General features: G+C 44.0%; 10 protein-coding genes across 12 annotated transcripts; 5 read left to right on the top strand and 5 right to left on the bottom strand.

Annotated features, from left to right (window-relative positions):
• Positions 1–675: 675 nt before the first annotated feature.
• Positions 676–1,973, top strand: Bcrfa2. The gene is made up of 4 exons (XM_001550225.2): positions 676–758; positions 809–945; positions 997–1,104; positions 1,184–1,973. The coding sequence occupies exons 1-4, from the start codon at positions 755–757 to the stop codon at positions 1,802–1,804; spliced, it is 870 nt and encodes a 289-aa protein (XP_001550275.1). The 5' UTR covers positions 676–754; the 3' UTR covers positions 1,805–1,973.
• A 48-nt stretch (positions 1,974–2,021) lies between these two features.
• Positions 2,022–3,596, bottom strand: BCIN_12g01770 (hypothetical protein). The gene is made up of 3 exons (XM_024696268.1): positions 3,057–3,596; positions 2,640–2,997; positions 2,022–2,586 (listed from the first exon to the last, which is right to left on the bottom strand). Exons 2-3 carry the CDS (start codon positions 2,951–2,953, stop codon positions 2,127–2,129), a joined length of 774 nt encoding a protein of 257 aa, XP_024552074.1. The 5' UTR covers positions 2,954–2,997; positions 3,057–3,596; the 3' UTR covers positions 2,022–2,126.
• Positions 3,597–4,114: 518 nt separating this feature from the next.
• Positions 4,115–5,449, bottom strand: Bcidi1. 2 transcript variants are annotated; one of them, XM_024696269.1, is made up of 4 exons: positions 5,021–5,449; positions 4,631–4,969; positions 4,207–4,564; positions 4,115–4,150 (listed from the first exon to the last, which is right to left on the bottom strand). In XM_024696269.1, the coding sequence occupies exons 1-3, from the start codon at positions 5,211–5,213 to the stop codon at positions 4,332–4,334; spliced, it is 765 nt and encodes a 254-aa protein (XP_024552075.1). In that variant the 5' UTR covers positions 5,214–5,449; the 3' UTR covers positions 4,115–4,150; positions 4,207–4,331. The 2 variants fall into 2 exon arrangements, with proteins under 2 accessions (XP_024552075.1, XP_001550272.1); XM_001550222.2 differs by having other exon boundaries at positions 4,115–4,564.
• A 185-nt stretch (positions 5,450–5,634) lies between these two features.
• Bcsyo1 lies at positions 5,635–8,003 on the top strand. The gene is made up of 2 exons (XM_001550221.2): positions 5,635–6,175; positions 6,226–8,003. The coding sequence occupies exons 1-2, from the start codon at positions 5,786–5,788 to the stop codon at positions 7,846–7,848; spliced, it is 2,013 nt and encodes a 670-aa protein (XP_001550271.1). The 5' UTR covers positions 5,635–5,785; the 3' UTR covers positions 7,849–8,003.
• Positions 8,004–8,201: 198 nt separating this feature from the next.
• BCIN_12g01800 (hypothetical protein) lies at positions 8,202–10,616 on the top strand. Its single transcript, XM_024696270.1, has 3 exons — positions 8,202–8,246; positions 8,300–9,186; positions 9,263–10,616. The coding sequence occupies exons 2-3, from the start codon at positions 9,044–9,046 to the stop codon at positions 10,251–10,253; spliced, it is 1,134 nt and encodes a 377-aa protein (XP_024552076.1). The 5' UTR covers positions 8,202–8,246; positions 8,300–9,043; the 3' UTR covers positions 10,254–10,616.
• Positions 10,617–11,083: 467 nt separating this feature from the next.
• Bcdbp10 lies at positions 11,084–14,010 on the bottom strand. Its single transcript, XM_024696271.1, has 2 exons — positions 13,686–14,010; positions 11,084–13,630 (listed from the first exon to the last, which is right to left on the bottom strand). The coding sequence occupies exons 1-2, from the start codon at positions 13,963–13,965 to the stop codon at positions 11,148–11,150; spliced, it is 2,763 nt and encodes a 920-aa protein (XP_024552077.1). The 5' UTR covers positions 13,966–14,010; the 3' UTR covers positions 11,084–11,147.
• A 141-nt stretch (positions 14,011–14,151) lies between these two features.
• On the top strand, positions 14,152–16,729 carry Bchca4. Its single transcript, XM_024696272.1, has 2 exons — positions 14,152–14,317; positions 14,370–16,729. The coding sequence occupies exons 1-2, from the start codon at positions 14,192–14,194 to the stop codon at positions 16,641–16,643; spliced, it is 2,400 nt and encodes a 799-aa protein (XP_024552078.1). The 5' UTR covers positions 14,152–14,191; the 3' UTR covers positions 16,644–16,729.
• Positions 16,730–16,837: 108 nt separating this feature from the next.
• Bcfad1 lies at positions 16,838–18,916 on the top strand. Of its 2 annotated transcripts, XM_024696273.1 has the most exons (4): positions 16,838–17,458; positions 17,579–18,014; positions 18,171–18,637; positions 18,693–18,916. In XM_024696273.1, exons 1-3 carry the CDS (start codon positions 17,133–17,135, stop codon positions 18,366–18,368), a joined length of 960 nt encoding a protein of 319 aa, XP_024552079.1. In that variant the 5' UTR covers positions 16,838–17,132; the 3' UTR covers positions 18,369–18,637; positions 18,693–18,916. The 2 variants fall into 2 exon arrangements, with proteins under 2 accessions (XP_024552079.1, XP_001550264.1); XM_001550214.2 differs by having other exon boundaries at positions 18,171–18,916.
• A 2-nt stretch (positions 18,917–18,918) lies between these two features.
• Positions 18,919–22,601, bottom strand: BCIN_12g01840 (hypothetical protein). Its single transcript, XM_024696274.1, has 4 exons — positions 21,855–22,601; positions 21,314–21,755; positions 20,906–21,260; positions 18,919–20,855 (listed from the first exon to the last, which is right to left on the bottom strand). The coding sequence occupies exons 2-4, from the start codon at positions 21,663–21,665 to the stop codon at positions 19,280–19,282; spliced, it is 2,283 nt and encodes a 760-aa protein (XP_024552080.1). The 5' UTR covers positions 21,666–21,755; positions 21,855–22,601; the 3' UTR covers positions 18,919–19,279.
• A 24-nt stretch (positions 22,602–22,625) lies between these two features.
• Positions 22,626–25,646, bottom strand: BCIN_12g01850 (hypothetical protein). The gene has a single exon (XM_024696275.1). It carries the CDS (start codon positions 25,489–25,491, stop codon positions 22,933–22,935), a length of 2,559 nt encoding a protein of 852 aa, XP_024552081.1. The 5' UTR covers positions 25,492–25,646; the 3' UTR covers positions 22,626–22,932.
• Between the last annotated feature and the right edge of the window lie 123 nt (positions 25,647–25,769).

A 25,769-nucleotide genomic window follows, 5' to 3' on the forward strand; every position in this document is an offset into this window, starting at 1 on the left:
TGAATTTCACATTTTCACATCCACAGCTTGCCGTCTATGCGAAGAATTTGCAATCACGATTTCCACTCCGACACTATGGGACATGCGCAACCAAGTTTCTGACGTTAAACGCCATTGCTTGAAGTAAAGAAGGGAAATTTGATAGGATGGAATCGAGATTGTAGTGCCGCGAGCTATTGAGTCAGAGAATGAATGTTGTTGTGAATGAGCATTAGTATGAGTGTGATCATACATGATCGGGCAGGTATCTGTGAAAACCAAAATGTCATGATGCCTCTAAGTCCTTCATTCCCTTCCAAAATGACAGATGTTTGTTTCTGGAGGCTTCTTGGCTTCTACAGATCTACCAATGACGACTCCTCATCGAAGAGGAAAATGAAACTTCTCATTTAACCTGCAGGCAAACTGTCTAAACAGGACAGTGCTGCAATCTTTGCTATGCATTTATCGACGAACACTGTTTCAGAGCGGAGGCCCGATACGCAGAAGCTGATCTCGACGCAAAATCTCAGAACTCTTTAGATTCGTGACGGAATTCCAATTGCGTCCACTCTCCTGTCGCTCGTCTGTGCCAGGAGGTCGGAAGAATCCCGGGACTGATACAAAATGTTGCTGCTATCACATGACCTTTAAATTTCCGCTTTACGCGACTTTTTATCCAGTCGCGGTCAACGCGTCTTCCATCTATCATCTCCCATCTTTCAACAACACCACAATCTCAATATTTGCCCTCCACACGCTAACAACGTCAATCATGTGTAAGTGTCCCCGCGCATCGCTCCAAAATTCAAAACTTACCTGCGCCTAGCAAACAACTACGGATATCAAAATAATTATTCAACCACCAGTTACGGCGCACAAGGCGGGGCAGATGGCGGTGGATTTGTTCAAGGAGGATATGGTGGATCGCAGGGAGGAAGCCAAGAAAGTCCTGGAGGTTCAAAGGTATATCTTGCTCCTTACAAAGCTGTATGATTATACTAATGAGACATTTAGACATATGGTAAAGATACATTACGACCAGTAACCATCAAGCAAATTCTCGAGGCCGTGCAACCACATCCTGATGCAGATTTCAAAATTGATGGATCGGAAGTCACTCAGGTAGGCAAATTCCTTCCTACTAAACTATACATTGCCACTATCTATCATCACACAAACGTACTAACTCCTCAACCATTAGCTCTCATTTGTCGGCCAAGTCCACTCTATCTCCACCCAAGCCACAAACAATACCTACAAAGTCGACGACGGCACCGGTCTCATCGAGGTAAAACAGTGGATTGACAATGACGCTTCTCCCGAAAACGCAAGGCCTGTGCCAGAAGAAGGAAAATACATACACGTATGGGGACGACTCAAGTCTTTCCATGATAAACGTCATGTGGGCGCTCATATTATCCGGCCCGTTCTCGACATGAACGAAGTGACATTCCATGGATTAGAAGCTACCCTGGCACATTTATATTTCACTCGCGGTCCTGTCGATACAGCGGGTACTATGGCAAAGAAAGAGGGAGGCGATGGAATGTTTGTTGATTCGTATGGTGGCAACATGGGAGCTGGAGATGCGTCTACAGGTGGTGGTAAAATATTACCCGCGAAGGTATCTCGCAATTCGAGAATGGTTTTCGATTTATTACAATCAGAGCCTCAAAACAACGAGGGTTTGAATGTCAATATGATTGCGACCAAGCTTGGTATGCCCGTTGCAGATGTCTACAAGTGCGGAGATGAGTTGTTGGCGGAGGGTTGTATTTATACCACGGTTGACGATGAGACATGGGCTGTGTTGGAGTACTAGAGGATGCGAGATTACAGCATCAATGGCGTTGTAGGATGGGATTATGGCATCTATGTAAAAGTAATGGCTGCATATAAATGAAGTATGATTCTATGAGAAGATATACCAGATGATATTCTTAGATTGCTAGAGTTAGATAAAGAAAAGTAATGATGAAGTCGTTATATCATCCCATATCTGCAAAGACAACAAACACACAAGACTAAAGCTTGTTACCTAATCCAACGCAAAACATTGAAGAACAATCATGGAAATTCGAAGATCGTCAATCTGCTAAGGAAAATCGGAATTGGAAACAAAACTCAAATCGCCATCACTCCAACTACTCAATCATCTCAACTTCCACAAATCCTTCTTTAGTAGTTTCTCCCACAAACTTCGGCTCTCTAACCATAATTTGCATCTTAACTGGCTTGACCCCCCTTTCCATCACAATATCCTGCTTCCACTCGAAGCCTAACTTACGATAGTAGCTCAAATTAATCTCCGCACTGGACTCCAAATACGTAGGACGATTTTCACGGTCCGCTCGATCAGTCATGTGTTGTATTAATTTCTTCGCGTATCCTTTTCCTCGGGCGCTAGGTTTACTACCGAGATAAACGAGGTAGTAAAAATTGTTGTTACGCTCACCCATGACGTTATCGATGGTGTGGTGAAGGAGAGGCAAAAACTCATCATAGAAACGTTTACGGCCTTCCACGGAGAGTTTGAAGTAGAGTTTCCAGAGACCGCTGCGGAAAAAGGTGAGCCAATCGTCCATGTCTTGACCGGGAGGCATCCTGTTGGTTTGTCAACTCGTTATTCAGAAAACGCAAATCTCCAGTAGACTTACCATAGAGCGACTGCATCATAGTTTGGACCAATGGTGGTCACTATGCCTTTGTAGCAATGAGCAGCGGTCATGTACTTGATTATGTCGCAATGAAGTTTCCATTTGTATTCCTCGGAATAAGAACTCATATCATCAGTGTCAAGGAAGTATCTTGCTACTTCATCTGTAGCAAAAGCTTGAGCGAGACACTGAGCCGCTTCCTCGCATTCCGAGATGCTTACTACACGAACCTCCTCCGCTGTAGCCGGAGAAAGACTGCGCTTCTTCTCAAGAAAATTCATGGTAGTACTATTATCTTCAATAACATGCGCCATGATTGCGATTTATCAATGATATATCCTGAGATGTTCGAATGATTCTGCAGATTTATTATGTTAACATGATATTTGGAGGCACATGGGAAGATTGAAAACAAACAAGAGTCCGGTTTATTAGCTGGCCTATTTAAATCGCCTGTATGGACTATCGAGAGCTGAGTTCTCGATACCGTTATGTATCGAGATGGGAAACGAAGACAGTTGAGACTTTGGCGGAAATCAACCGACATCAATGTAGATGTTTATCAAACTCGGGTTACTCTTCAACGGGAAAAGTAGTATGATTCTTCGAGAATCACGCTTCGTCTACAGTGGGTAGATAGACTTTGGTCGTCGATGGTGTAGCTATGGGAGTCTTGAGCCAGAAGTGCCAACTTTACTAAATCGGTCGATACGAGGTGAATTGAGGAGAAAGAATGGAGTTTATGTTGATTTGTGTTTCCTTGGAAGACTTGACGATTTCTGTTATAGAAAACCTTTGATTGTAATTGTCTGCAGAGATCAATGGATTGGAGGCCAAGGAACTCCGAGAAAAGGCGAATGGGTCGAGGTTTATGTAGTTATCACCACAAACTCAAAACGTTGTGGTGCTCCTCAACGATAACCATGCCACAATTGAATGCTGCATAACTCCACTTGCATGCTAGCACGAGGTAAGCATAAAGGTTGAGGGCAGCCAACAGGATCGAGTCTGTGAAATCCCTTGGGGCAAGTGTAGCCTGCCGCATGGTTCTTGGGAAATTCCATAAGCTGATTGGCTTGATATCAACCCTTCAGCAATCAATACATGGATACTTTACTTGTTAGGTTTGACAAGGGACGCCATGTGCGATCATCTGGTCCAAAGGGTCTGTGGCTGGACCTCCCAAATCTGGTTAGACTTCGGAGTAATCTTTGGACGGTGTCGCGCCCCGTCCGCCGACTTTGATACGATCCTACTCCACTCCACTGGAGGGAGATAAGATCAATAGCGTGGAACAACGACGAAAATAGGAATTGGGTAAGCGAGATAAAGGGATGGATGGATAAGAAAGATAGAGAGTTTTAGATCAAGAAAGTAATCATAAGTCAAAAGTAGTGTAAAGATAGGAAAGAAATTGGAAACATGCAAAAAATAAGACGTATTGCGTTGCACATTGTTAGACACAGACGTCCAATTGGAAAGATATTCGGGATTGGCCCGCGTTGATCGTACTGGATGATATTAATTAGGCGTAATCAAGTGATTCGCTTTTCTGTTGGGTACAAACTTTGGTGTCGCGATTAACCTCAATGCCAATATGTAATTTGCATTATGCATGGTGAAATTCTCAGCTCCTCAATAACTCCTCCATTTCGTTCATCTTTAATCCGATTTGCTCCTGCAAAACCTTCCTCACATTCTTCTAATATCTTGCTCATTCATATACTTCTCGAGATCGGTATCCTTGTGCTCCCACCATTCGAAAAGGAGAGAGTTACAGATAAGCTTGAACCAAGGTGTGAATTTCAAAGAAGGATCGGTGAACATAGTCTTGAGTCCGTCGGCAGAAACGTATCGAGTATCACGGACTTCATTCATGTTTGGCTCGAGATCGACATCGGCGGTTATAAAGAGGATGTAATCGACTAAGAAGGTTGACAAACGTTAGCCATTGCACATCATAAAAGATCATAAAAAACAGATTAACATACTTTCATGCTCTCCCCATTTTCCGTCACTGGGTGCTTTGTAGTGGATTCTGGTCAAAAACTTAAAGTCCTCGATGGGTACCTGCGCAGGTTTGATGCCAAGTTCGTGATCGAGCTTTCTTTGTGCTGCTCTCTTGACTCCCATAATAGCTTCATTCAACTCAGAACCACCTTCACCGGGTATGCCAAGAGGATGGGAGCAGCAGGTATTAGTCCACATATCAGGGAAGGTGATCTTTTCGGTCGCACGTTGCTGAAGGAGCAATTCATTCTTTGAGTTGAAAAGAAAGACGGAGAACGCGCGGTGAAGGAGGCCTTTGTCGATGTTTGTCATGAGATGACCTGGAAAGGTCAGCATTCAAGAAAAGGACGGATGCTTCAGAAGAGCCTTACATATCTTCTTGCTGAAGTTGCCAATAGGCTTATCATTTTCGTCCAGAACAATGCATACTTCGTCCATCAATCTGATCTGCTCCTCATCGTGTCCTTCGAGCTCTGCAGAGCTCGTGTCGATATCAGGGAAAAGGCGAAGAATGCTCTCAGCAGTGATAGGCTCAGCCTGTGTGGTTGTAGTTGTAGTAGACATCGTGAAGTGAAGAGCGGGTGGTTGTCTTGTGGGATTTTGAAAGTCTTGTCTTGGGTCGACTGTTAAGAAATGGCTCAAAAGATTAAGAAGGGGAACAGGGACAAAATACAAAATATCTCAAGCAATTGAAATGCCGGCGCTATTCCCACCTGAGTAATTGGCTAAAGCCCTGGTGATCCAAGGTTAAAAGTCGGCGGGGTAATATACGGAGGGTCAGGGAAAAGTTATGTTACACCGCCTTTGTTTTGCCATCAATAGAATCATTCTGCCCATGCCAACTGATCCTGGCTAGCGAAGGCGGTATAGCATCGCTTATTCCCTGTGCCTCTGTAGTCGCCGTGTCACCGATGGCTGTCAATCGACTGTTGATACCTCAGGCAATAGAGGGGTAGAAAAAAAAAAGTTTGTTTGAATTTTGGTCGGCTCGGGAACCAAAAGAAACTCGAATCTGCGTACCTGCATCAATATTTTCTAGAAAGAGTCCTCATATTTTGTCTCTCAACATAGGTGAATCGATTCAATTCAGCCCAATATCACATAGTATCACATTACCGTACATTCGAAATACCACTATGGGAAAAGCTTCGAGAAATAGAACCAAGCATCGCGCTGATCCTACAGCGAAATCTGTTAAACCGCCCACCGACCCAGAGCTCGCAGCTATTCGAGAGAGCAAAATTCTACCAGTTCTCCAAGATCTACAAAGTGCAGACCAATCAAAGAGATCAACCGCCGCGACTGCTATTGCGAACCTCGTTGACGATACAAAATGTCGAAAGTTATTCTTGCGAGAGCAGATTGTTCGAACTCTACTCGAACAAACCCTTACAGACTCGAGTATGGAAACTAGAATTGCAGGATGGGGAATAATGAGAAATTTAGCATTGGAAGAGGAAGCAGACTTCTGTGTGCATTTGTTCAGACAAGATATCTTGACTGCAATTGAGGGAGCTGTCAAAACAGTAAGTAGTCATGCCATTCCCTTTCTCAATAACTACTCTAACAAAAGTAGATTATCGAAACGATCGACTCAAAAGACACTCCGTTATCGAAAATACCAAAACCTCAACAAGATCTCTTATGGAGTCTTACAAGTTCTGTAATAACACTGCTGACTTCCCTGTCTGAAGCAGAGGTTGAAATTGTCGAAGCTATATCGAAAGTATCTACAATCATCAACTTTTTGTTTGGATTATTGTCGCTCGATACAACTCCATTGGAGATCAACAATGAAGTACTGTCATGTTTAGCAGCTTTAACGGAAGACAACAAGACCTTGGTCGAATTTATCACAGAGCAGAAGGATTGGTTCAAGCTACTGATGCAATTGAAGAACTCTGGTGGATTCAAAGGCGTTGCTACCTGTGGAGTACTTCATAATATATTCACAGCAATGAATTGGGCTGATGACAATGCTCCTATGGACGGCGCCTCGGATGCTATTCTTCTCCCTACTTTGATTGAGTCAATGCAACAAGCACAGCAGACAAATGGTGCCAATGGTACAAATGGCCACACGACAAACTCCAGCCCCGAACGAGTCTTGCAAATGGCCTTAGAAATTACCGCATCGATTGCAACTAGCCTTCAAGAAGCCCTTGAACTTGGCAATGGAAAGGAGGAGGTGTTTGAAGGATTTGGGGATGATGAGGAAGTGGATGAAGACCAGATGGTTGACGGCGATGCAGATTTGTCGGAAGGTGAAGAAGGTGACTTGAGTGATGAGGAGAACGAAATGACACAGGAGGACATTGAGGCCGACATGGACATGGTCCTGGGGGATGATCCAGAAGATGAGGAGACGTCTAATGATCAGGACACACTCCATCAACTTGTTCAGGTCGCTTGTCCTACCGTTATAGCTCTCACACAACTATCTGAAGACTCGAAAATGGAAGGTGATGATGTACAAACTCCTGCCCTGGCAGCTCTAAACAATATCGCATGGACCGTCTCATCCATTGACTTTTCTAAGAGCCACCTTGGTGGTTTGCAAAAGTCATGGGCTGGCATTGCGCAGCGTATATGGGACGAGGTCGTGTGTCGGGTACTTGCATCTAATACGGCGAACGTTGAACTCGCTGCCTCTATTACAAGTATTACCTGGGCTGTTTGTAAGAGTGTACAAGGGCGTGTCCAGATACGAGCAGATGAGCACAGAAAGTTTATGGCTCTCTACCATGCTTCCAAGGGCTTTGAAACCCCAACCGACTCTAAGACTTCTAAGAAAGACGCAGAAAATCTTGATGATTCAGCTTTCCAGTCTTTGGGGGTCAAATGTATTGGCGTATTAGGTAGTCTTGCCCTTGAGCCCGCACCTATCGAGCTTAATCGAGAAATTGGAATTTTCCTAGTCACTCTCATTGCAGGCGTTCCCGAAACTCCTGCAGCGCATGCGGTGGAAGCCCTTAACGAGATTTTCGACATTTATGCCGACAAAACTTATTCATTTGACCAGTCGGTTTTCTGGGGAAGTGGATTCGATAAACACTTGGAGGAAAGTTTGCCTAAATGCAAAAAGATGGCCAAATCAATTGACAAGAGAAAGTCTCCAGAGCTTCGTTCGAGGATTGATGAAGCAGTATTGAATTTGGCAAGATTCATGAAGTACAAGAGAACAGAAAAGTCGAGCTAGGATATAGGTGTTGGGATGTAAGAACCAGGTAAACAAGCTACGACATGCAGAATATGTTTCCATATACTAGATTAATTCGAGAATGATACCACAAGGCTTTTTCAATTTGCTCACTCAGTGAGACAGGGGTTTGAAAACAACAATTGGTGAATCTATGGTTTCGCTTATTAATTCAACTACTGAAGTTTGATCTTGATTTTGACGTCAACAATATATAAATTATTGTGGAAACGGATTAGGCGCAGGGCTTTCTCGCCCAGCATCATCAAGGAGGGCTGTGCACGAAAGGTACAGAATCCCTCTACCCGTTTCCCGTTTTACTTCAACAAACTTCCGACTTACCCATTTCTACAGCTCTGCACTAAGCCACCATATTCATGGAAAGTCAATAGACATCGGTGCATAACATTATCTTCATAGATCATTCTTTCAATGCTAATTGTCGAGGTAGGAATATTGTCATTGCATGGTATACATCGGTGCGCCCGAGGTTGCGGCTCAGCAAGTCTCATCTCACCCCTGTCTGAATGGGGGCCGAAGTTGAAGAAAGGTCATCACCACGGCCGCCATAACCATCAACCCTCGTCCCAATTTCCACCAAGCCACTGTCAGCCTCACGAAGGATAGTTTCCTTCGTGCAATGTTTGATCAGCCACTTTTACTTTCTCCATGTAAGATGTGCTTGACACTCTGTGGCTTGATTCAGTATGTTTGCTCCAACTTCTCAGCCTCGGTGGCAAATGTTCAAAGAAATGAAGGTGTGAAGAAGTTGGATGTGAAGAAGTTGCATGTGATGAAATTGGGAAATGGAGCAAAGTAGCGGTTATAATCATACACTGTAGAGTCCAAAGCGAGCCTAGCGCTGTCCCTGTTCGGCTGGACTGAACACATTGTGATGGCACCCAGACCAGCATTTATATGAAAAATATCCCAGTGGGTTGGTAATGGGGGCGTTTTATTGTTGATGGCAAGACAATTCTGTGTAATGAGCCATTTTTTCCACCCAGTCTGTCTTTCTGCATGTAGAAATATTGTGGGGAGAATTCATGCGTGTAATGTGTAACTTGTGAATGGATCCAAGACTTTGTATAAATAAGATCGACATCTCGCCTATCGGGACCACACTTTCATTTGCTTGTACTTCTTAGTCTTGTTCTAGCTGGGTTAAGCATCTGAGGTACTTGAATCCGTATACATGCATTTACGAAGCGGATTGGATAAGTCTAGCGAGCGAGAAAGTCGGAGTCAGCCTGCTCAAGCCCCAAATCTCAGTATGGACGAATATCATTTCGCGGAATTTGATTCAAATGGCGCGGATGTTGGTTCGTCGAGGCAGAAGTAAGTTTGTCTACTTTCAATTCATGTTTTACTTGCTTGTGGAAATGATGAGCTAGGCTAATGGAATGCTGTGAAGTAGTGGGTCGCCATCTAGGCCCGAAACTCAGAACCATGAGATTATTGATGGACAGCATGAGCAACTTATGGTCCTCTCTCGTCAATGTGAGGGACATCAAGAAACTCCAATAGCATCATCACATCATACTGAAAGACCTTGCTCAGCACCGCCATCCTTTTATGACCCGGCTCTCTATTCAGAAGCTTCAGTTCCTGTGTTTTATCCTACCACATCTGCATCATTTTTACAGCCTTATACAACTACAACTACAACTACCCCTCAACCTCAACCTCAACCCCAGCTTCAACTTCAACATAACTATCCATCCTATATGCCATCTCACACAAATGCACCTCAGTCTGAGTCCATCTACACCTACGACGCATCTCATTTGCCTTACCCACCACCGCCAGCCGTCCCCACACCTCCTCCGCTTCCTCCGCATCTTCGTCACTTTCAACCCCCTTCTTATGACCCCCAAGCTCCTCTGCCATACCACCAAGTCCAAGACCAATACCACATCCCTCCTACTCAACCTCAAACACACCAGCATCCATCCATAAGACCAAACACCACCCGTCTCGTCACTCACCAAACACAAGGCCAGACTCAACACCAGCCCCGTCACCAATCCGAAGGTGATCCCTGGTCTCCCCTCTCTGCCCATGAAACCCGCAAACGCCGCGCTTCAGATGCGTTGAGTAATGCCGAATTAGGCATCTCTGACGCGGATATGAATAGGGGGTATAAAGATAAGATGGGCCAGGAGCTTGATTCTCTAGAGATGGAAAGTAGGAGTGCAAGGACAAGAGAGGGGAATGGTGAGGGTAGCGCGAGGAATGGTCATCTAGGAAGGAACAGAAGAAGAAGATTGAGCAATGGAAATGCAGGACGAAGACGAAGAAGAGGGGATGAAGATGAGAATGAGAATGAAGTTGAGTATGAAGCAAGAATGGCGCGAGGAGAAGAGAACGATGGTGATCGAGGAAACGGACATGCGTATTCGTGAGTACGGAAGTTCTCGACAAGTTCAATTTGGTTAGATGGCTACAGCTCTACGATTTTTCCCAAGGTCTATTTGGACACGACGTTTTTTCTCTTTTTGTTTTCCAAGCATGAGTTTTGTATTTCATTGTCGTTTGCAATTTTTTTTTTTTTTTTTTTTTCATTTCATACTTTACTTGGTTTTTTGTGGAGGTTGAACAGTACTCGTTTTTTACAGGAAGGATTTGAAGGATGAGGGCGATTTTTGTGTGGTTTTCCTACAGTCAAAGTATTTTCATATGTAGAATCTCGAGTTATTTCTGCATTAAGTCATTAAGTCATCGATTCGCATTGGTAGAAGTTAAGAGAATAAGACAGTTGTTGTTTAAGATTAGGAATACGTTGAGTGTTTCATGTACATCCATAATGATGTGAATTAGATGCTGATTATATTATTTGTATGTATTTCCCAAAAACAGACGACATTTGACGAGAACTTCAAACTGGAATGAATTGATCCGTTAACTTGTAAATAAGATCAGAGGAGATAGTAGTCTAATGCACTTTTCAATTGTTGATACCAGCCATACCATATGAAAGCGAAACTGACTACTAGTCAAGCAAAATCTAGGAACTGATGTGTTAAAAACTTCTCATTAACTGCTTACTGTATGTATACAGTACAACCTCCCGCGTAGTGCGTGCATGACGCCCCAATAGGTCGCAGTCTGCATGATCATAAGCTTTGAATAAGAATAGGGATCTGGTTCCTTCTGCAATCACTCGATGCCCGACCAAGTTATCATATCACTCATCCACATTTTTATACATCAGCACAAGAGCCTCAATAAGTTTTACAAACGGGGCGGAGAATACCCATTTGTATTTATCTAAAGAATACACTGCATACGCTATATTACTAATATTTACCTTTCTTCGACGGTCTAGCATTCTTTGCTTTCCTCCTTTCCTGTAACTTTCTATCCTTTCGAATATCTTCCGTACTCTTAATTTCCGACTTTCCACTACCGTCTTTGAACGAACCAACTCTCTTTTCCTTTGCCTCAGCAACTCTCTTCTTCCTGACATGATAATCATCACGGTATTTATCTGCTTCCTTTGGTGCTCTCTCTTGCTTATGCTTATATCTTGTACCGAAGCCTCGTCCCACTCCACCAGCACTTGCAGGACCTTCTCGTTCTGCTTCACCTGTTCGAGGCATACGGTCGACCTTGTGTGCTTTACGCCATCTATCGAATCGACCACTTTGGAAACTAGCTGCAATCTTTTGACCACTCTCTCCGCGGATATATTTGGTTCCTTTAGATCCATCCTCATCGTTGGCTCGAGCGACATATTTACTATTCTTTTTATCCCATCTCATTCCCTTTGCCCTGGCGGGCTCGGCAAAGGATTTCGCACCGTCATCATTAGTGAGATCCATAGTAACGCCTCTAGCTGCCTCGACGAAATTTGAGTTTTGAGATGCTGTGTTATATGAACCAGAGTGAACACCATATCCACGTTCTTCTGCCGTATTGATAGTTTTTGGTGTGTATGACATGAAGTTTTCGGAGTCTTTCCAAGACAGTGTTCGTCCTTTGCCTTTTTGGGATGCTTTCGAGAAGGTAACTTCAAGCTCGTTTTCCGATGCCTCGGCCATGTCGTCATCTCCTCCAGTAACCGTGACCTCAAGATCATCATCGTCATTGTCATCCCCATCTACCTCCATAGGTGTATCGTTATCTAATTCTTCTGCAGCTGCAGCTGCCTTTTCGTCCTCCTCCTTCTGTCGTCTTGGAATGATTTTCTCCCTTCGATGTCGCATGATTTCAGCAGCCTCACTGTGAGCAGCTTTACCCTTTTGCCCGATCTCAAAGACAGTCTCATTTGGTCGGAATCCACTAATCTTCGCAAGCATATCTAATCTAGCTTGTTCAGCACCATTGGTGACATCCTTGAAAAGTGGATGTAATTCCATCCACCCTTTCGACGCCACTACTTCTTTGGCTCTCTTTGCACTCTCGCTTGATGCCGAGTTACGTGTCTTAACGTAGAGTTTTTCTCCCTTGGCCGATACGTTTCGAAGTGCTGTAAGATCATCATCATCATAGAGAAGTTTCGTAATCCATTCCGACTTGCTTTCTATCTCATTTCTCTGTAGAGCGCCAACAATTACATCTTCAGCGTAATTTGGAGAATCACCACACTCGCGTCCGAGGAGTAATCTCCTTCCTAAAAATAGCTGTAGATCGAGAAGATATGGCGCATCAGTATCTCTAACCAAACTGTAACTCCAACCCCGTTGACCAGCTCTTGCAGTACGACCAACTCGATGAACGAAAACCTTTGGTTGTGGTGGAAAGTCGTAATTGATGACATTTGCTAAGACAGGAATATCAATACCTCTAGCAGCGACATCAGTAACTACTAATATATTTGATTTTCCGGTACGGAAATCTTCAACCTGAATATTTCTAGCGGTTTGATCGAGCGAACCATAGGCATGAGAAACGGCAAACCCAGACATGCGAAGTAGAGATGCGAGATAGTCGACATGATGCTTCGTAGCTGCGAATATGATGGTTGAATGCTCTGTGGGCTTTAGTTTTCTACTTGGGCCATCGGGACCTCTCTTGCGCTTCTTGTCAAACCTGTCTGTTGCATTTAGTGCATTCTCGGGTAGACCTGTGGGCATTTTGACCAAATCTTGGAGGATATGCAATAAAGCACCTTCCTTTTCAGCACCTTTAACACTGAAAAAAGCACTCTGAAGATCTGGGGAAACTTTGCTCTCTGCATCGAGACGAACCAAACTTGGCTCTTGAAGACCAGCTCTGGCAAATTCTACCAGCGACTTTGGTAAGGTCGCAGAGAACAACAAAGTTTGTCTTGAAATTGGCAAGGCGTGGAGAATTTCTCCAAGTTGAGCAGCGAAACCCATTTCGAACAGACGATCGGCCTCATCAAAGACAACATATTTCATCGACGATAAGTCCAAAGACATTTCAACCTTCAAATGCAAAAATCGACCAGGCGTAGCAATAACAATATCAGGATTTCCGGCCATAAATCCGAATTGTTCTTCGAGACTGTCGCCTCCAACAAGTAATACACATTTAAGGTCAGTTCCTCGTCCAAATTCCTTAACAACTTTCAATGTTTGTAAAGCCAATTCTCGAGATGGAGACATAATCAAGGCTCTTGCACCAACACGCGCACTGTGAGCTCTCAACTTTTCAATCATGGGAATGACGAAGGCGGCAGTTTTTCCGGAACCAGTTCTAGCCATACCAACAACATCTTGATTATCGAGGACTAAAGGTATCGTTTTTCGTTGAATAGGTGTAGGTACATTGAATCCTTTTCTACTAATTGCCTTTAACAAATGAGAGTTCAATCCTTGGTTGAAAATTAGCACATGTGCGTAAAATGCAAAAAGAGAGGAATCTCATACCCATTGCCTGAAATCCGCCACCCTTCTTGACACTCTGCCCTTTCAGATTTGAATTCTTGCGGTTCGCAGCTGATTGCTGTGCTGATATAAAAGCCCCATCGCCATCTCCGTCACTCTCAAGTCCCAAATCCAGTATACCATTAGCATCCAGAGGTTCTACATTCTTGGTCGTTGTGTTTCCGAAATTGTCATCGTCTCCGTCGATATCCTCGTTGAAGAGAGATTTTGTGATATCAAAATCATTCTCCGAAAGCGCGGGGGAAGCTGCACGACGAGGCATTTTGAGAGTCGTATTTTTCCACAGCGCGCGCAAACAGCAGCATTCAAAGCATTGAAGATATCCAAAATCTTATCAGTTCAACTTTTTTTCTTATGTGGCCCGTGCTTGCGTTCACCGCCTTAGTTAGCGCAAAACCTTAAATTTTGGAGGCAGATTGGAAAAATATATTCGAAATATTTTGGACCTGGAGCGATCAATCGATATTGTACAGAAATATTTGATCATTATGGCACCACCAGCTTCCGGGCGCAAGGCCAAGAATGTTAGCAAGGGTAAAAATGATGCGAAAACTTTGAAAAGGAAAAGAGATGTAGAAGATCATGAAAAGCTTCAGAAATCAGTCGACGAGCTTGTAAGTGCAGCAATGCAATTCCTTCCTTATCGACATTTACTTACTCTTTCAGGATGCGAAAGCAGAGATCAAAAACTTCTCTGAACTTCCCCTATCTGAACCAACATCATCTGGACTCGAAGCATCCCATTTTAAAACTTTGACGGACGTTCAATCGAAAGCTGTACCACTTGCGCTCAAGGGAAAGGATATTTTGGGCGCTGCGAAAACCGGTAGTGGAAAGACTCTTGCATTCTTAGTACCGGTATTGGAGAATCTTTACAGACAGAAATGGACCGAATTGGATGGCCTCGGTGCTCTTATCATATCTCCAACTCGTGAATTGGCAATACAAATATTCGAGGTTTTGCGAAAAATTGGACGATACCACACTTTCTCGGCAGGATTGATCATTGGAGGTCGAAGTCTGCAAGAGGAGAGGGAACGTTTGGGGAGGATGAACATACTTGTGTGTACACCTGGGCGCATGTTACAACATATGGACCAAACGGCTGCATTCGATGTTGATAACCTACAAATGTTAGTCCTGGATGAGGCGGATCGAATTTTGGACATGGGATTTCAAACATCCGTCGACGCTATACTGGAACATTTACCGAAACAAAGACAGACGATGCTGTTCAGTGCCACACAAACGAAGAAAGTATCGGATCTAGCAAGATTGAGTTTGAAGGAACCCGAATATGTCGCAGTACATGAAGCTGCATCCTCAGCTACCCCCACAACATTACAACAACATTACTGTGTGGTACCTCTGCCCGAAAAGCTCAACACGCTGTTTGGCTTCATTAGGGCTAATCTAAAGGCTAAAATAATAGTATTTATGTCTTCAGGCAAGCAAGTGCGGTTTGTCTACGAAAGTCTAAGGCATTTACAACCTGGTATTCCATTGCTTCATCTGCACGGTAGGCAAAAGCAAACCGCGAGGCTTGATATAACTTCAAAGTTTTCCTCTTCGAAAAATTCTTGTATATTTGCTACAGATGTTGTTGCAAGAGGACTTGACTTTCCTGCAGTTGATTGGGTTATTCAATTAGATTGCCCCGAGGATGCTGATACCTATATTCACAGAGTTGGTCGAACTGCACGTTATGGGAAAGTAGGCCGGGCAGTCATGTTTCTGGATCCATCTGAGGAAGAAGGCATGCTGAAAAGATTGGAACATAAGAAAGTACCGATACAAAAGATTAATATCCGACCCAATAAAACGCAAGACATCAAGAACCAATTACAAAATATGTGTTTCCAAGACCCTGAGCTGAAATACTTAGGTCAGAAAGCATTTGTCAGTTACGCCAAATCTGTCTTCTTACAAAAGGACAAGGAGATATTCAATATCAATGAGGTTGATTTGGAGGGCTTTGCTTCGAGTATGGGTCTTCCCGGTGCGCCCAAGATTAAATTCCAGAAAGGAAACGATGCAAAGAATGTCAAAAATGCTCCAAGAGGTGCTATTGAGTCTAGCGACGACGACAGTGAAACCGAAAAGAAACCTAAGAAGAAAGAAGAAGTCCGAACGAAATACGATAGAATGTTTGAGCGCCGTAACCAGGATGTTTTATCTGGCCATTACTCCAAGATGATCGCAGATGATACCCCAGTGAAGGATGCAGATGGTACTGCGGACGCTGATGAGGACAATGATTTCTTGTCAGTCAAGAGAGTAATACCTGTGGACAACAACGACAGTTCCGACGATGACGATGATGATGACGTTGCTGCAACCGGGCCACTAGGAAAGGTTATCGAGGGTATTAGCAAGGATCCTATTGTGATAGACTCGAAACGAAAAGAGAAACTTCTGAAATCCAAGAAGAAGCTTCTTAAGCTCAAAGATAGAGGAACAAAATTGGTATTCGATGAAGAAGGCAATCCTCATCAAGTGTACGAATTGGAAGACGAAGAAGATTTCCGCGCCAGAGGTCCAGCCGAAGAGCAACGAGCTAAATTCTTGGAAGAAGAAGCTGAAAGAGTTCGCGAAGCAGATCTTCTTGATAAGCAAACTGCAAAGGATAAGAAACGAGAAAAGCGTGAGAAACGTAAAGCAAGAGAAGCAGCATTGGAGGACGATGACGAGGCACCTGAATTGGTTGGTTCTGGAGATGACGAAGATCCAATGGCTCTTCTCAGATCTTTGCCTCTACCGGAAGACGAGGAAGATGAAGATAGTACGGCGAGACCTGCAAAGAGACCTAAGAAATGGTTTGAGGATGATTCAGATGACGAGAGAAAGGTTGCTAAGAGAAAGGGACGTGTTATTGAAGCTGCGGATGAACCTGAGACATTGGAAGACCTGGAGGCTTTGGCTGCTGGACTTCTTAATTAATTTTGGCATTGGGAGTAGGAGTAAGATAAAATGTAAAAATAGCGTTGATAATCAGATCGGAATTCAGTCTTTATATACCCTTTTGACTCTCCTTGCCTTTTTGTTGTCCTTGGGTGAAATGTTCACATATTATATTCATACTCATTGTATCGCAAACCAAGACCCCTAATCCACAACCCACCTCACCGGATCTTGGCTAAAACTACCCCTCCAACCTAACCCCCACATTTCAACAAGTAATCGCAGCTCATACCAGCACGATTGGTCCGTCGGCCCATGTGAAGCTTACCTCACATTTTTATGGAGCAACGAAGCCAATTCGACTCGGGGGTAATCCGACGGCGCGGGAATCCTCCCACCCTCAAGTTGCACAGAACTTCTTTTTCTCTTCTCTCCTCCTTGCTTTGCTTTTAATTATTTTTTATGAGAGAGAAATTGATTGAGAGATCGATGGGTTTTGAAGGGAGAGCGTAAAGGACACTTAATAGTATGAGAGGAACACGCGATATGCAGGACAGAGATGAGAATCATATTGAAAAGCAATGGCAGGCTGCTTGCGCTGAGCGAGGGGACCCGGATACGGATGCTGTGAATAATGTCGGGTTGGGGAAAAGAGAGGATGGGAAGGGGAATGGGGATGGGAATGGGGATATAGATCAGGCGAATAATTTGCTAGAGAGATGCGATGAGGTAGCGCGGAAAGTAAATGGGTTTCTGGAAGAACAGTTTGGTGAGGAGGAGCAGGTATTGAGGGGAGTGCAGAAACAGACCAGGATTGCGCTGAGGGTTATTGGGGAGTGTTTGGAGAGGTATAGGTAGGTTTTCTGTGACGGGTTTCTGCGATTGCATGCATGCGGGGAGTAGTTGGGGAGGAGAGGGATCGAGTCTCAAATATCAAGTATCGAAACTCTGCTAACATGTTCGAATCGGAATAGTTTAGAAGAAATCTCATTTTCCTACAACGGCGGAAAAGACTGTCTGGTCCTACTCATCCTCCTCCTCGCCGCGCTATCCAATCACCAATCCTCTTCCTCCACATCCCCATCTTCAAAACCGACTCCCAAACCCCTCCCCCTCGCTCTCCCCTCCGTCTACATACTCTCCCCGCATCCCTTCCCCGAAGTCGACACCTTTGTCGCCTCATCCTCCGCACACTACCATCTGCGACTTTCGCGCTATGCGTCACCGATGAAAGAAGCCTTTACGCAATACCTGCGCGATCACCCTGTTGTAAAGGCGATTTTGGTCGGCACCCGCCGGACGGATCCGCACGGTGCGGATTTGACGCATTTTGATCTGACGGATGGGGGGTGGCCTAGGTTTATGAGGGTGCATCCGGTGATTGATTGGCATTATCGGGAGATATGGGGGGTGAGTTATTTCCTTCTTCGTGCTTGTGTTCTCCCTCCTTGCTTCTTACTCGTGTTCTTTTTCTTTGCCCTGGTCCGAGGGACGTATTCTGAACATCCGGAAACCTGGAAAGAAGGAAAATGCGCATAACAAATCACTAACCCAAACCCAACACAGTTCATCCGCCACCTCAATATCCCCTACTGTCCGCTCTACGATCAAGGTTACACATCATTAGGAGGCACAACTGACACCCACCCGAATCCAGTCCTAGTCGCCGAGAACAGCCAAGGAGAAGGAGAGGGCGAAAAGAAATTCAGACCCGCGTATGAATTGGTAGAAGATGAAGAGGAGAGATTAGGACGAGATTATTAGGGATTATGAGAGCATGCGAAAAGCAAAAAGCTAAAAGGCAAAGGGAACAAGAATTTTCGGGGCCGTAGAAGGAATGCTCACATACAGTTACACACACATACACAATGGAGAGGAAACATATGAGATAGGAGAAAGAAGGAAAGGAAGAAAGAAAGAAAGAAGAGGAACGACGATGCATATGCATGATACCACTAGAGACGAGAAAGTCTTCATGAAATGAAGAAGATTCAACAGAATACAGAATTCAGATGTATTGAACAAACAGTATGGTATAGGACGCTAAATCTTTACATGTTTTATATATTATTAATGGGTCGATTCTAGATATATGAATGCGGGTGTGGCTGTGGCTGTGAATGTAGATAAACTGGAGAGTCCTGTGTAGTTTCTCTTTCATTTCCCTCTTGACGTCTCGAAAGATGGATCATTAGATGAGTTTTGTCAAGGCAGGTTACCTGTAGTGGAATTAGACAATTGCATATACACATCAGACATCAGACATCACGTCACACAACCAGAAACCACCCAAAACATTTCAAAAATACATATTTATTTCTTCATTCCCTAACCTGGGTTACAACTGTCTGCATACCAAACACACAGACAGGTACGGAGTTCCATGTATGGTATAGTGTGTACGCACCCTGAACGAAGGGTATGTATCCTCATACGCCAACCCCATCCAATTGTGCCCAAAATCCCACTCCATGTCCGTACAATCCAGCTTTGTTTGTGAAATAAGTGATCGCGCGGTAAGTAAGATTCCCTTCCCATTCCAATCCCATCCCACCCATTCCCATTTGGCACTATACCATATACACCCCTTCCCAATGTAAACCCTTCGCCAAACCAAACCAAATCAAATTCGATAAAGGAAAAAAAAAAACGGATGAATTTACACATCCCCATCCTCAAGCATCACTAATCCCTTTATAAAGAGAATTTTTATTTGGCCTCACATCTCCATGTAGCTTAAGTCTGTAAAGACAAGTATAAGGCACCTGGCCGTTCCCATGATTTCCCTTACTTCTGACCAAGAATTTGTTGCTGGCAGACGTATCGTTCTTGATGTTCTCATCTGGCTCCGTGACGAAATCCTTAAGATCCACTTGTAGTGGAAAAGCTTGAGTGCTCGAACCATAAGCATCATATGTCCAATCACCTAGCTTTACCCAGCCAGATTCAAGATCATCATAATTTGCTTCGGGGAAAATCTTTTCGGATTCAGCTTTGACTTTCACGAAAGTAGGGCTGTGAGGGATATAGGCCAGAAGTTCCATGTGGCTGGGTGCTGAGAGAGGTGAGAGACCTGAATTGGCGTAACCGGATTGAGGGAAGTGGTCCACAACGACTTGGTCAGGCCAGATATGATTAGCTGTTACGACACCAATTGTAGGACCGTTGCCATTTTGTTGTGGTGAGCACCAACAATCTCCAATCTCCTCCCATGCGGTCAGAGCTGTATCGGCGGAATTGGGGAGGGGAATGGGTTGATTGAAGATCAAGGCAATACTTCTATGAATAAATCCAAAATCCATGTGTGGAAAACGGTAGGAAGGAGAGGTAAGACGAGGAATAACAGCAGAATGGGATCGTTTGGCGAAATGGTCCATGCGATGAACGGGTCGATCGAATCTTTGGTTGACATTTGTGTCTGAAAGAGCTTCGATTTGAGCTGAGATAACTTGACTAGCAATTGCCCTTACGTGCTCGGCGGTGAGAGCTTTCTTTCCAAGTTTTGTGACCTTGTCTTCCAAATCTTTAATATATTTTTGAAGCTCTAATTGGATATCTGCTGCCTTATCTTTCCATTGCTTCTTGATCAATTCGATGACATCATCTCTTGAAGCAATCTTACCATCGTTGATAAGTTGTTGTATTCGAGATTGATGAAGAACGTCAAATTCAGTACCAGCCCAGCCCTGAATCTTAAGTCTATTACTTTCTAGATATCGATCAAATTGCTTGGCATTGAAGACTTCAGTGCTGCGAGTATCAGGCGGGGGGGAAGAGGTCGAAGGACCATCGGAAGGAACATAGACAGGCTCTGGAATAAGGGATGGATCAGTTCGAATCTTTTCTCGCATAGCCTCCCAAAGTTTTGCAGGAAGTACTGGTTTTCCAGAATAATCCTTTTCAAGAACAAGGAAATCAGGAAGCAGTTTCTGAATTTCTACCACAGCATTTTGGTCAATGGAAGGACGATGTTTGAGGAACGATATATCAGCTTCAGCAGCATCCAAACGTCGATAGATTTCTTTGAGATCCCCTGGGGCAAATATCCTAGTGGGATGTTTGATTTGCGATGGGATGAACTGTCCAATGTTCGACGACATGTCGGAGCCATACCAACGTAGGCTAGGCTCGCCACTATTCAAATAGATAGTCCATGCAACGAAGGCAATGGTACAAACAAGAAATGGCGGTATCAAAGACTTGGAAATGTCGCCAAAAATATTGAAGAGACCCTTTGTAAGCCTTGCAAAACTATAGATAGTCAGTTTGGTTCTACAAATAGCGATACCAAATTCACTTACAACCTAAATGGCCATTTCAGACCCTGTCCGACATCAACAGTGGTTCCATCACTAAGCTCTAATATGGGCCCAGATTGAGCACCACCCCGCATGTATTGTTGTTCTTCCATGATATCTCGTAATGCAGTACGACGGTTTATCTCCGCTTCATCCAAGGGGGGTGAGATGTGAAAATCGTAGTCTTGTTGTTGATACGAACTGGACATAATGCTAGCATTGTCGTACAATTGACTTTCATTCGCGAAATTTCGGTCGGCACTTGGAGGAAGTCGTCGCTTGACAGGGCCAGTCCTCGAGCGCATAGAAGGAATGTGAGCGGGAGCATAAGGAACTGGCTTCACAGGACGAGCATCAACTTGTTAAATTAGCCTAAAATTCGATTGAAAACATAGAATTGGGTGGACTTACCCTCAGGAACTGGTTCTTCGGGAGTATTTGCTCTAGGTCTGGTTCCCTTGCCAGAAGATTCTGGCTCCAAAAGACCTTCAATGACAGAAGAGATATCGTTTGCCAATGGGGCTACTCTTGGGCCATAATTTGGTAGCGCAAGTGTATTTGTACCATACGCAGTACTTGTAGAAGCTGCCACGGGAGGAGGACCAGAGCCGCGTTCAGAACCAATTACTGAGCCAGCTGATTTCCTAGGACGGCCTCTACCTGGTGTTCGAGCTGCTGGTATATCTTCAGGACCAACAGCATTAGATCCGGAAACACTAGTAGCAGTGCGGCTACCAGCTCGAGTAGTACGCCTTGTAGACATTGTTTGTTAAGTTGTCGTAAATTTGCTATCTTAGCAGCGATATTGTGAGGGGTTGAGAGTATTCGAGGGACTCGAAATTGAAATTGATGTCTGCAGATGTATGAATTAGTAAGAATTAATTCAATTTGCAGCCCAATACACGCAGCTGTTTTATCTGGAAGAAATGCGAGGGAATGGAAAAGCGCCTACCTTTAAAGCTATTGTGATGCGCAACACGCACTTCAAATGTTCTCGTCTTGCGGATTCTAGAAGAAAGCAAGAAGCAAAGAGTGAGAGGATATATTCAGAGGAGAGCTTGGATGTACTGCTGCTTCTTGATCCGAAAACCCGTAGCTATGGGTGAAGCTATTCGGATCAGTCTCGAGAATCAGAACAATGAAAGCGCAGATTCACTTTTTCGCACCCAACACGCGGGCAGGTTCTTCGTCTACGCGTCTCAATCAGAAGCAGGATCAATAACGTATCTCGTGAAGCATTTGAATCGCATGCGCAGTAATTACTATGGTTGATTGTATTCTTTGGCGCGTGTTGATATATGGAGATTCACGATGTCGCGGAACACATTGAACGACACAATAGCTTCAAAGGCCATTTAAATTGATGATGCAAACGGAGTTTCTCGCTAGGAAATGGAATAAGACCTTTTTCCTCTTGATCGAGTACAAAGTAATGATTGAATTCAGTCAAATGAAATGAAATATCTAAAATACAAAGGAAGTTGTTTCTTTGATTATTTGCGCTTTCTTTTCTTCATTCCTTGGTGTTGATTCCTTGTTCTGTGAAGATTATGGGACAAAGCAATGGATGGAAGTCAATCAACCAGTTAATCAACTCTGCAAGCTTAATGCCTCATTGCTTGAGATGGGTTGGCAGCCACGTGACCATCAGTTTAGATCAGATCAGCCACAAGTGCTCCGTACAGCAATCTGATATCCCGACTCATAAGAGCAAGTATTCGAGTACAATAACTAATTTGTGGTCAATCAGGACTATGCTCGTATTGATATTCTATGAGTGATACAGTACAATGCAATGAATGCAGAAATTCAATGTGATTTCAACAGACACTTGTATCGATGAAACTGTATGTCAGGAATCGTCGAGTCAGTGCAACTATATAGACTTAAAGGCTCGAAGGCGACTTACTGCCACCACCAGAGTTATATGATTAGATTCTCGCCATGCCATCTATAGCGTATGACTGATCAGTTATTGCGCCCTGACATATTCTCTCGATTTTCTCCCAGCATTACAAACATACAGCAACCTATTTATTATTCCAATATGAATCCGATCCAAAGACTCTTATTTCCGTTTTCTTCCCAATCTCAAACGCCTTCTTCACAGCCCTCGTAGCATTATCCCTCCACTCCCCAATAAACTCCCTCGCCCTCTCTCTATCCTCTCCAAAAAGAATTTCCTGCTCCTCCACCACCTCCGGCGCATCCCACCTCCTCAATCCCAGCAGCGCGTCCGACAATGCCCCCAACGAATCCAGTCGCACACACCCTGGAAACCTATACGGGATTTGCGAGTTAAAAATCGGTTTCCCGCTCTGCGTCGCTTTCGGCGGCATACACGCTACTCGCGCCAGCGTAACATCTTGTACTGTCCCTGCTCCATAATCTGTATTCGGAAGCGTCGTATGATCTTCCGCGACGCGGGACATCCAGGGGAGAATGGTACGGCGTCTGGGCATATCGGGGTATCGAGGCTGAGCACCGTGGGGGGTTTGGGGCATGGTGAAGCGCGCTTCGCCATGGAGACAGGGTACTGTTTCCCAGTTGAGTCGCGAGACCGATTTATTAGGGATGCGCGTTACTGCACCGCTTTTTTTGTGCTCGTCAGGTAATCCTGCCCACCAGTTTGCAAGAACCCCGGGTTTGTGAAAGCCAGGGACGATCTTGGTACTGTTGTCAGGAACTTCATCATCGAGACTAACAGAGCCTTGGACTTGAGCGTTTAAATTAAATTCCCCTTCCAATAGCTTGTTCACGTTTTGATCAATATGTTCAAAGCCACCGGTTGTAGGATAATCTTCATCAAACTCGGAATATTTTGCATAAGAAGGGTAGGACAATAAGCTCGTCCAATGATCCGGTCTTAACGCCGTATAAGTGGCGTAATGGACTGGATCTTGTGATACTAGCTGTTGTGCTATAGAATGAAAAGCTGTTGGGAGCCAGCCTTTGTTTTCATTTCCATGTAAATTTTGTCGAGTGTGATGTTTATACATCTCCAAATCCTCATCTACAATCCGAGCTACTTCTCCATCATTTGCCATCCACCACCATTTGAATATGGGGATATTCACAGATCCCTTTTCGTCCCAGGTGCGAATGACAGCATCAAAATTACAACTGTCTTCTCTTGTTACTTCCGACGATAATAAAAATGCAAACGTTCTCTTCAGAAATCCATCATCGAAAAGTCGTTCTTGAATGGTTCTGGGTGGCCAACTTGCCTGCTTGGCAAATTTATAATGTCCCAAGGCATCGCACTCTTGTTGCGCCCTATGTAACTTTGAGAACCAACCACTCGCCGCGCCGAGCTTAAGTGTCTTTACAGCATCTTCACCATTTAAACGTGCCATATTTAAAGCTTCCATTCTATCGTTTAACTCTGCCTGTTTGCAGTACTTGACTTTAAGACCACATAAAACAGCTATTTTACGTTGGTGTCTTGAACAAACTTGCTTTAGGTTTCTGATGGTAACATTGAGCATAATCATAACATCGTTGAGAATATTTTGTGGCATACGGCGCCATCTATGCATCCGGTATAATGTATCAATCTTTTGGCGAAATGATACTGTGCATTGACAGGATATGAGCTGATGAGCTGTATCGGAAAAGTTTGATATCATAGACTCATCTGAGTCAGTATCGGTAGAAGGTGAAAGATAATCCGCTTCCGCGTCAAATCTAGTGTGTCTTGATAATTCTCGAGAAGATTCATTGAGTCTTTTGTCAATACTAATAGGTTCGGCTCTGTTCGTCCCTTGGGCGTGGGATGGCTCCGATGCGCCTTCGATATGTGGTGTGTCTGGTTGTGAATGTAAACCATTTGCCTCTAACAGGGTTGTCCCATCAAGAATTCCGGCAGAGATATTCATTGATTCATCTTCATAGTGAGCTTCGATCATATCACCATATAACCCTGTTGATAGATTCCTACTCAGTTGTAGATTTTCATACATTGATTCAGGGTGTCTCCGGGCCGTTTCAATGTTTATCGCTCTCTCACAATCTGATCCCTGCAATCGCTTCCCATTCCTTGATCCCTTTTTAGATGTTAAAAGGCGTTGAATCAATGCATCATTTAATCTATGTAAGGCATCCAGGTAATTGGGAAACTTCTTCGCTACTCTTGCCAAATGAAAAAGAAAATTACTCGATTGTGATGAATCCTCCACCCAAGAGCATACCCCTTCGTACTTCAACCATCGAGCTTTTATATAATTGATTCGTTCTATGCGACGCTTACGAATCCGAGGTATGTTTTGCTCTAGTCCTAGGCGAATGGATAGAAGTTGATTGTCGAGGGTCTCTTCGGTGTATTTATCCTTCCACCAAGCTGGGTTGCTTTTAAGAATCTTAAAGACAGTATTCATATATTCAAATATATCATCTTTGTTGACATCTAATGCCTCAAGCGTTTCAAAGCAGTAAGAGGTTTTCTCTTCATTACTTCTCATGCGAGCTATCGATTCAAGAAATTTTCTTAAATCTACTACCCCCGAGGCACACTCTTTTTGACTTGCAAGAATGGGTTGTGCTTCGGAGGGTGTATCCACTGCGTTGGCATTTTGATTTGAGCATTGCATCTTAAGGTCTTGAGATAAGTTTTGACACACGTTGAGATAATTTGTCAAGGCCCAATGTAAATATAAGAGAAGGTAACGATTGCAATCCGAATGCGGCAGAAGCAAAAGAAAATATCATCAAAAGCAACGACTACTGCAAAACAAATAGCTTAGCCTTCGTCGACGTTTGATTGGGTACTTTGATCAATTTTGTGAACAAAGAGGTACGCTTTTAAATGCTTATTTGGGGACTCGATCCCTCCTCGCCAAACCAATTTGTTCGAGGGAGGGGTAATTCC

This window comes from Botrytis cinerea, chromosome 12, assembly GCF_000143535.2.
Source record: "Botrytis cinerea B05.10 chromosome 12, complete sequence".
Taxonomy (NCBI): Eukaryota; Fungi; Ascomycota; class Leotiomycetes; order Helotiales; family Sclerotiniaceae; genus Botrytis; species Botrytis cinerea.

Bases quoted from the DNA above. Each gene is read 5' to 3' on its own strand.
- Bcrfa2 (XM_001550225.2), top strand. The intron at 946-996 runs GTATATCTTGCT...TGAGACATTTAG, and splicing joins AAAGTCCTGGAGGTTCAAAG to ACATATGGTAAAGATACATT. The intron at 1,105-1,183 runs GTAGGCAAATTC...CTCAACCATTAG, and splicing joins ATGGATCGGAAGTCACTCAG to CTCTCATTTGTCGGCCAAGT.
- BCIN_12g01770 (XM_024696268.1), bottom strand. From the start codon at position 2,953: ATGGCGCATGTTATTGAAGATAATAGTACTACCATGAATTTTCTTGAG. The intron at 2,587-2,639 runs GTAAGTCTACTG...ACAAACCAACAG, and splicing joins TATGATGCAGTCGCTCTATG to GATGCCTCCCGGTCAAGACA.
- Bcidi1 (XM_024696269.1), bottom strand. From the start codon at position 5,213: ATGTCTACTACAACTACAACCACACAGGCTGAGCCTATCACTGCTGAG. The intron at 4,970-5,020 runs GTAAGGCTCTTC...TGACCTTTCCAG, and splicing joins CAACTTCAGCAAGAAGATAT to GTCATCTCATGACAAACATC. The intron at 4,565-4,630 runs GTATGTTAATCT...CAACCTTCTTAG, and splicing joins AAAATGGGGAGAGCATGAAA to TCGATTACATCCTCTTTATA.
- Bcsyo1 (XM_001550221.2), top strand. From the start codon at position 5,786: ATGGGAAAAGCTTCGAGAAATAGAACCAAGCATCGCGCTGATCCTACA. The intron at 6,176-6,225 runs GTAAGTAGTCAT...TAACAAAAGTAG, and splicing joins TTGAGGGAGCTGTCAAAACA to ATTATCGAAACGATCGACTC.
- BCIN_12g01800 (XM_024696270.1), top strand. From the start codon at position 9,044: ATGCATTTACGAAGCGGATTGGATAAGTCTAGCGAGCGAGAAAGTCGG. The intron at 9,187-9,262 runs GTAAGTTTGTCT...AATGCTGTGAAG, and splicing joins GTTGGTTCGTCGAGGCAGAA to TAGTGGGTCGCCATCTAGGC.
- Bcdbp10 (XM_024696271.1), bottom strand. From the start codon at position 13,965: ATGCCTCGTCGTGCAGCTTCCCCCGCGCTTTCGGAGAATGATTTTGAT. The intron at 13,631-13,685 runs GTATGAGATTCC...TTTTCAACCAAG, and splicing joins TGGCGGATTTCAGGCAATGG to GATTGAACTCTCATTTGTTA.
- Bchca4 (XM_024696272.1), top strand. From the start codon at position 14,192: ATGGCACCACCAGCTTCCGGGCGCAAGGCCAAGAATGTTAGCAAGGGT. The intron at 14,318-14,369 runs GTAAGTGCAGCA...TTACTCTTTCAG, and splicing joins AGAAATCAGTCGACGAGCTT to GATGCGAAAGCAGAGATCAA.
- Bcfad1 (XM_001550214.2), top strand. From the start codon at position 17,133: ATGAGAGGAACACGCGATATGCAGGACAGAGATGAGAATCATATTGAA. The intron at 17,459-17,578 runs GTAGGTTTTCTG...GAATCGGAATAG, and splicing joins GAGTGTTTGGAGAGGTATAG to TTTAGAAGAAATCTCATTTT. The intron at 18,015-18,170 runs GTGAGTTATTTC...AACCCAACACAG, and splicing joins ATTATCGGGAGATATGGGGG to TTCATCCGCCACCTCAATAT.
- BCIN_12g01840 (XM_024696274.1), bottom strand. From the start codon at position 21,665: ATGTCTACAAGGCGTACTACTCGAGCTGGTAGCCGCACTGCTACTAGT. The intron at 21,261-21,313 runs GTAAGTCCACCC...TAATTTAACAAG, and splicing joins CGAAGAACCAGTTCCTGAGG to TTGATGCTCGTCCTGTGAAG. The intron at 20,856-20,905 runs GTAAGTGAATTT...GACTATCTATAG, and splicing joins CTGAAATGGCCATTTAGGTT to TTTTGCAAGGCTTACAAAGG.
- BCIN_12g01850 (XM_024696275.1), bottom strand. From the start codon at position 25,491: ATGCAATGCTCAAATCAAAATGCCAACGCAGTGGATACACCCTCCGAA.